The following is a 7790-nucleotide window of genomic DNA, read 5'->3' as shown; positions in this document are numbered from 1 at the left end:
ATATTTTATTATAAGGCAAATATCTAATATTTATCTTATTATCATAGGTATCGTTATTTTCATTTATTACTATTTCCATATCATTGTAATTTATTTGATTATAAATAAGGTAACTTTCACACCATTTAGGTGTGGTGGATTAATCAAACATTCACATGGTATTAGAGCCCTCTCCGTTTCTTTTCAATGGCTTTTGAATCCTCTAATATTCTTCTCCACCACCCCTGCTGCTTTGACGCCGCAGGGGCAGTCTTCATGGCTGTCGTAGTCGGAGCCGATTGATTACTCTTCGGCTCCACCCTATTGACCTCTAAATCACCTTTCGTCATACTCTGTACATACAACCTCACCTTTTCCATCCATCCAACCCAATCGGTTTTCCCTTTGGCCAATATAGTCTCTCTCATTTTCTTCCCAATCAACCTTCATCCTTCACATAAACCCTAACCTAAACCTATCAACCTTTTGTAGAGATTTACCTTCGGAATCTGGGTGCCGCACTAGCCTATTCGCCAACCAAGTTGCCGCCGCCCTTCCTGCCAAAATTGGCTTCTTCGCCCGATGAGGCGACTCTTCCGACTGCCCTTCTCGCCAAAATTGGCTCCTTCGCCCAATGTGGCGACTCTTCCGGCTTCAACATTGTCTTTGTCCCTTGCTCTAGGTTTCCCCTTCTACTTCTTGGGGTTAGAAATATTCTCACCAGAGCCAAGGCAGCATCGTCGCTAAGCGACAATCCCTCTTCATGGGTTAGACATATTCTCGCCGAAGCCAAGGCAGCATCGCCGCTGAGCGGCGATCCCTCTGCAATTTTTGATGGCCAAGAACCGAGTTGTTAGCATCTTCATGAAAAGTGTTTCTCAACCTCGTTGAATTTTTCAGATTCAAGCTTCACGTTCGTTTAAATCCGACGCTTAGCTTGCGGTGGGGTGTTAAGGATATTTAATAATAAATTATAGTTTACCATATATATTATATTTGATATTTTATTATAAGGCAAATATCTAATATTTATCTTATTATCATAGGTATCGTTATTTTCATTTATTACTATTTCCATATCATTGTAATTTATTTGATTATAAATAAGGTAACTTTCACACCATTTAGGTGTGGTGGATTAATCAAACATTCACACAATGAGTATGTGTTGGGATATTGGCCGTCTTTCTTATTCTTGTACCTGGCTAACAGTGCCTCCATGATTGAGTGGGGAGGGGAGGTTGTGAATTCAGAGGCTGGTGGACTGCACACCTTAACCCAGATGGGCAGTGGTCATTTTCCTGAAGAGGGATTTGGGAAGGCAAGTTATTTTAGGGACATTCAAGTTGTTGACAGCTCTAACAATCTCAAAGCTCTCAAAGGGATTAGTACTTTTACACACAAATCCAACTGCTATGGTGTCCAAACCGGATACAGTGGGGATTGGGGCCATTACTTTTACTATGGAGGCCCTAGCAGAAACCAAAACTGCCCATGAAGGCTACCACTTTCCTCTCCTTTGTAAAAATATGAGCTTTCTATAGTGTGAAGTTTTGGGTCTTTCTTTAATAATCTTGTTTAGTCCTCAATGGATGAAGTGTGATGCTTTTGATGCAACAAAGCCTTTTTGTTTTTCTTTTCTTTTTTTGGTTCATAAAGAAAGGAGTGCAGAAACGTTGATATTTGTTGTTTAAGGTTATGAAATTCGGTGACTCGTGAACAGCAATAAAAGAAATGGTTTGAGTACCGTTTAGATCTATGTTGTTCATCCAACACTAAAGATTATGCTCGATTTTCATCTTCAGCGTTCTCAAAAAATGAAGAGTGCATATGGCTCGTTCTAATAGTTAGAATCAAGATTGTTGGAACAATTACAAATAATAAAGAAATTGGGAATAAATATTGAAAAAGAAACACGTAAATAATGAGGTATTAAACTGAAATGTGTTACTCAAACTACTCTATACTAAAAGTTGAGCTAATTGTTCTTGAAAAGAGAGTAGAGAGGAGAAGATGGATAATGTTGGGTAAAATTCTTTTGTGATCAAGGTATTTATAGGATTGTTTAGATCTAAGATTTTAATAATAAAAAAATAAGTAATCAAAACTATAAACCTGTAACCTATGTATTTAAAAATTTAATATGTTAAAAAAATTCATTTAAAATATATTAAATATTGAAGAATTGCACATTATACTTCCAATTGTCCCATAAACTGACCTGGCATGGTATTATATGCATGATAGTTACAAGTCCTCTAATGAATTTGGTTCATGAGGAATTTAATGTTAAAAGTAAAAAACCAAGGCAAATACATTTCCTTTGGTCAAAAAAAAAAAAAAAAAAAAAGAGAGAGAGAGAGAAGTCGATTTTAAAAGGTGATATAACAGCCAAATTCCAAACCAACTTCGAGAAAACATTCTAAGAATGAGGGGTTGATATTGTAAATAAAACAGAAACCATAGGCGAGGAGGGGAAAAGAAAAAAGGACAAAAACAAGACAGCAAAACACGGGGTCCCGCACCCACAGATAGATAGCTAGCTGTAACAGTTAGCGTATGGTAAGGTAAAGCAACCAATCAAAACCACCCTGTTCCTGTCTCTATCTCTGTCTCTGTCTCTCGAGTTGAAGCTTGCATCATAAATAGGCTCTTCTTCCCTCCCAATTCCCAAGCCCCATTGCCCTTCATCTTCAATTCAACTCAATAGCAAGGAACTCTGCAACTCTCCTAACACATATCATTCATTCATTCAGCAATGGAGGCAATCAAGTTGAAGCTCTTCCTCGTAATGCTGCTGGTGGCCTTCGCTGCCACCACTGCCCAACCTGCTGCACCGTCTGAGGCTCCTGCTCCTGCTCCTGCCTCTGATGCTCCTCTCTTTTACCCCACCTTCTTTGCTTCTCTTTCTGCTCTTGTTTTTGCCTTCTTCCTTTAAACTTTAAACTTCAATCCGCATTGCTTCTGTCGCTCTCATCATCATTATGCCTTTTCCTTGCTTCTGATTGTATATCTTCTGCCATTTCCTAATTTCTTCTAATGAAGCTATATTCTTTCTTATAAATGCTGATGTGATTGTCTGTGGCTGATGATAACAAAGACCCCATAACATATCAGGAAACATTTAGTTCTAAGACCCTAAATCAAACATGAACGATTCACACTGGCAGATTAGCTGCATCCTCCATAAGTTAATTTCATGTTGAAACTAATAATAGCTAATAATAGAATTTGAATTAGTTACGAAAGAGAAGGAGGAGGTGAATTCAAATTCATCCACAAATCTCCACAAAAATCTCAACCAATTCCGGGAATCCTCCTATAAAAGGACCTCCCTCCTCATCACTCAAATCACTCCTCTCAATCTCAATTCAGTTTTCTGTTGTCACCAACAACTGGTATCAGAGCGATCTTGCAGCAGCAAAAATGGCAGCAGAAAAACAAGTTGAGAACTACGTTCAGCCGGCCATCCCGAGGTTCGACGGTCACTATGATCATTGGGCGATGTTGATGGAAAATTTTCTCAGATCAAAGGAGTTCTTTGATATGGTGGAAACAGGTTATGAAGAGCCAAATGAAGGCGAGGTACTCTCAGCTGATCAACAGCAACTGTTGGCAACATCGAAGTTGAAGGACCTGAAGGTCAAGAACTATTTATTTCAGTCCATTGATAGGACTATCTTGGAAACAATGCTTCAGAAGAAGACATCCAAAGAAATTTGGGACTCTATGAAGAGGAAGTATCAAAGCTCAACGAGAGTAAAACGTGCTCAACTACAGGCAGTTAGGAGAGACTTTGAAATTCTCCAAATGCAAAAGGGAGAAACAGTGAATGATTATATTGGCAAGGTTATAAATCTTGCAAGTAAAATGAGGATGCATGGTGGTTCAATCACAGATGTTGCGGTCGTAGAAAAGATTTTGCGATCACTAACACCAAAGTTCGATTACATTGTATGTTCTATCGAAGAAGCAAACAATGTCGAGGAAATGCAAATAGATGAACTCCAAAGCTCCCTGTTAGTACATGAGCAGAGGCTCAATCGTACAAGTGCAATAGAGGAGATGACAGCCTTAAAGATATCCACACCAAGTGAAATTTCAAGCTCTAGAGGTAGAGGGCAAAGAAGAGGCAGAGGTCGTGAGAGAGGCAGTCGAGAAAGAAGTGGAGATGTTGGCAGGTCAGCAGACCTAGTCAAAAACGATTATGACAACAAAGGCAAGAGACACTTTGACAAGTCTAAGGTGGAATGTTACAGATGTGGACGCCTTGGACATTATAAAAATGAATGCTATACCAAGCTCCAAAAGGAGAAAAGAAATCAATCCAATTTTGTGGAGAGAAGAGAAGAAGAAACATTATTAATGTCATTCCATGCTATGAAGGTTGCAGATCAAGGTGTACGGGTCGTAGACTCTGGATGCAGCAATCATATGAGGTTGTAAGGAATTATTCTCAACTTTAGATGAAAATTTTCATACTACGGTCTCTCTTGGCAACAATTCATCTCTCCAAGTGATGGGGAAAGGAACCGTAGATATCAAGACTAGAAATGACTTTGTAGAGTCTATTTCTAATGTATTCTACATTCCTGATCTGAAGGCCAACTTACTTAGTATCGGTCAGTTACAAGAAAAGGGGTCTGTGATCACATTCCAAAATGATGAATGTGAAATTTATGACTCCAAAAGAGGATCGATTGCTAAGATGAAGATGACCACCAACCGTCTATATCCGTTGACGTTAAATATCGTTGCCAAAAGTTTGATGGTGAAAAAAGAAGATACCACTTGGCTTTGACATTTTAGGTATGGTCATCTACACTTCAAAGGATTAAAGATGTTGTCCTCAAAAAAGATGGTACTGGGTTGCCAGATATTACTCCACCAACGGAAATTTGCGAGAGCTGTGTAGTAGCAAAACATGAAAGATTTAAATTGGATGAGCGCACATTTGGAACTTCATCAGAATTGGGTTTAAAGTTGCACAAGGACATTGACGGGCGAGAGGTTGATAATAGGTACTTCAAACAAATTGTGGGAAGTTTGATGTACCTAACTTCAACAAGACCAGACATCATGTATGTGGTTAGTATGATAAGTCGTTACATGGAGCATCCAACGGAAAAACATCTCAATGCAGCAAGAAGGATACTTCGTTATGTGAGAGGAACCTCTGATTTGGGGGTATTCTACAAAAAAGGAGATGATCCGAAGATAGTTGGCTATACAGATAGCGACTATGCAGGTGATATAGACGATCATAAAAGTCCTTCAGGAAGTATTTTCTTGATGAGTTCAGGAGCTATTTGCTGGTCTTCAAAGAAGCAACCTATTGTAACACTCTCAACGACAGAAGCAGAATTTGTGGCAGCAGCAGCATGCTCGTGCCAAGCTATTTGGTTAAGAAAAATGCTCGAAATTCTTAATCAGAAGCAACCAAGTACGACGATTATATATTGTGATAATATGTCAACTATTAAGTTGTCTAAAAATCCTGTGTTGCATGGAAGGAGCAAGCACATCGATGTTCGATTTCATTTCTTGCGTGATTTGTGTAAATAAGGCATTATTGAACTCAACTTTTGCCGAAGTGATGAACAAATCGCAGACCTATTCACAAAGCCCTTGAAACAACCATTGTTCTAGAAGCTCAGAAGAAAGATGGGGATATGCAGAATCCAAGATGTATATCAAGGAAATGAAATGAAGTACTAAACTGATTTTCGCAGAATTCGGAGGGTGTTGAAACTAATAATAGCTAATAATAGAATTTGAATTAGTTACGGAAGAGAAGGAGGAGGTGAATTCAAATTCATCCACAAAATCATCCACAAATCTCCACAAAAATCTCAACTAATTTCGGGAATCCCCCTATAAAAGGACCTCCCTCCCCATCACTCAAATCACTCCTCCTCTCAATCTCAATTCAGTTGTCTGTTTTCACCAGCAGACCCTAAATCAAACATGAACGATTCACACTGGCAGATTAGCTGCATCCTCCATACGTTAATTTCATATCATTCAAATATCTCGATAAAAATAGAATTGGTGGGGTAATAGTTTAAAGAACTCCGTGGTTTTCCCCAGCGAGAATTTGGTACATTCTAATTACAGTAGCAATCCTATACCCGCCTCCTACCTCTATCAGTCTTGCACCTTACAACCATGTTAGCACAGAACTATATAATTAAGACGCTTTTAAACTCAAGGCGACAAATCGATATTCAAAGAAAGTAAGAATACCACATGGCCAAAGAACCACAAGGAAAAAAACCTTTGTTTTTTAAGCCTGATATCAACTTGGAAAGGGATATTCATCATCTTGGTCAGTCCTTCAAAACCCAAAGAATTTTTCCACCTTTTGAATCTGGTTTAGGAAAATCCAAGTCATCTACCAAGTATCCTGTTGGATAAAACCCCATGGTTTTTTAATTAAACATTTCCATTTCCATTTCCTATTTTGATCTCTTATTAATGAGCCATTTTCTTTTTTATTTTTAGGATATATTGTTATTTAAATATGCTAATTGAATGACAAACTACAATCGGGTCTTAGGCGTAAATATTTTCTTTCCCTTTGTTTCCATTATTTTTTTCTTTCAATAGTTTTTCTTCGGCCATTTGTTACTCCGTCGATTATTTTCTCTCGATTGTTAGAAGTCAACATATCCAACCATTTGATTAAGTTAATTATCTTAAATATGGTATCCAAAGCACAGACAGACCAGACGGACAGAGATATACCATGATATGGGGAGCAATTCTCACACAGTATACGGGAAATCCAGTGTAAAACTTTAACGGCCCTCCTGCCTTGAGAGTTTTCATGGCACAATCTAAGGAACCAGAGTACGGAAATTTTCCAGAAGAATTCTTATGTTGAATAGCTTATTGCCTCTCAAGCAATATAAGCTAAGCTGGTAATACTGAAGATGTGAACAGTACGTTCAACTCCTTAGGGTAGAGTAGGAGCAGCAAAGAAAGTCTGGGTTACCACAATACGACATGCTACCTAATCATAAATCTAATATGTAAAAACTGAAACAGCATAGGAATCAGAACAAAAAAAAAAAAAAAACCATTTAGATCCTCTCATTAAACTAAATTTCATATCCAAGAGAGCTAATTAATCACTTACAGTTTGACCTCTATCAAATTGCCTATTATTCCACAGAGACCTTGCCAAAATTAACATAGAGATGTTACAACTAATAGGAATCCAATCATTTAATGACCAACAATGATAAGGGTTAAGTTATCGGCAATTGGTTTTGAACAAAGACAAACTGTGCACACGTGAATATGATATGAATAGGTTATTACTAAGAAAGAGATAGCAAAAGAGGATAAACTGATGAGAAAAGTTATATTCCTCTGCACGCGGCTGCCTACACTTAGTATGCAAAGGTGACCATTCAAGTAATCGAGTAATACAGACAAAGAATCGTACAGAGAGAAAAATGTAAATAACAGCATTAGAGTAGAAGCAGCAATGAAAGAGAAGGCATTGGCATTTGACGTAAGGAATTAAGAGAGAGATGAAAAAGAGAAGGATGGAAGTAGAGTACCTTGAAGGACGCAGGTAGCAAGCATACCGGAGACACCGCCATTAACAAAGGGCTTGACAGTGGGCCAAACAGCGGCGGACTTGAGCTTCCAATCGGCAGCCATTGGTGAGAGCAGAGGAGGAAGCGGGAGTGGAGGATTCTCTTCTCGGGAAAACTAAAGGCCCAAACCGTTTCGTCCCTTTCCTTTCCCCATCCATCAATTACGAGCGCTATTACCATTACTCTATGCCTCTATTGTGT

General features: G+C 38.5%; 3 protein-coding genes across 3 annotated transcripts in view; 2 read left to right on the top strand and 1 right to left on the bottom strand.

Moving 5' to 3' along the window:
* LOC111484047 overlaps positions 1-1488 on the top strand; it is a 3648-nt gene extending 2160 nt beyond the window's left edge. Inside the window, exon 6 of the mRNA XM_023130459.1 lies at positions 1142-1488. Coding sequence (XP_022986227.1) covers positions 1142-1477 — 336 coding nt within the window. The 3' untranslated portion in view covers positions 1478-1488. The remainder of the gene's footprint in view (positions 1-1141) is intronic.
* Positions 1489-2430: 942 nt separating this feature from the next.
* Positions 2431-3043, top strand: LOC111483668 (arabinogalactan peptide 13-like). Its single transcript, XM_023129919.1, has one exon. The coding sequence runs from the start codon at positions 2738-2740 to the stop codon at positions 2915-2917; it is 180 nt and encodes a 59-aa protein (XP_022985687.1). The 5' UTR covers positions 2431-2737; the 3' UTR covers positions 2918-3043.
* Positions 2898-7779, bottom strand: LOC111483667. The gene is made up of 2 exons (XM_023129918.1): positions 7551-7779; positions 2898-3064 (listed from the first exon to the last, which is right to left on the bottom strand). Exons 1-2 carry the CDS (start codon positions 7767-7769, stop codon positions 2921-2923), a joined length of 363 nt encoding a protein of 120 aa, XP_022985686.1. The 5' UTR covers positions 7770-7779; the 3' UTR covers positions 2898-2920.
* Positions 7780-7790: the final 11 nt, after the last annotated feature.

Source organism: Cucurbita maxima, unplaced genomic scaffold, assembly GCF_002738345.1.
Source record: "Cucurbita maxima cultivar Rimu unplaced genomic scaffold, Cmax_1.0 Cma_Scf00009, whole genome shotgun sequence".
Taxonomy (NCBI): domain Eukaryota; kingdom Viridiplantae; phylum Streptophyta; class Magnoliopsida; order Cucurbitales; family Cucurbitaceae; genus Cucurbita; species Cucurbita maxima.
Note: the sequence above shows the minus strand (reverse complement) of the source record. Positions and strands in the feature narration are given on the sequence as shown.

What these genes read in the sequence shown, in the direction of transcription:
- LOC111483668 (XM_023129919.1), top strand. Translation starts at nt 2,738, where the DNA reads ATGGAGGCAATCAAGTTGAAGCTCTTCCTCGTAATGCTGCTGGTGGCC.
- LOC111483667 (XM_023129918.1), bottom strand. Translation starts at nt 7,769, where the DNA reads ATGGTAATAGCGCTCGTAATTGATGGATGGGGAAAGGAAAGGGACGAA. An exon ending in TGCTACCTGCGTCCTTCAAG is followed by an intron (nt 3,065 to 7,550) that starts GTACTCTACTTC and finishes TGTTATCATCAG; the next exon opens with CCACAGACAATCACATCAGC.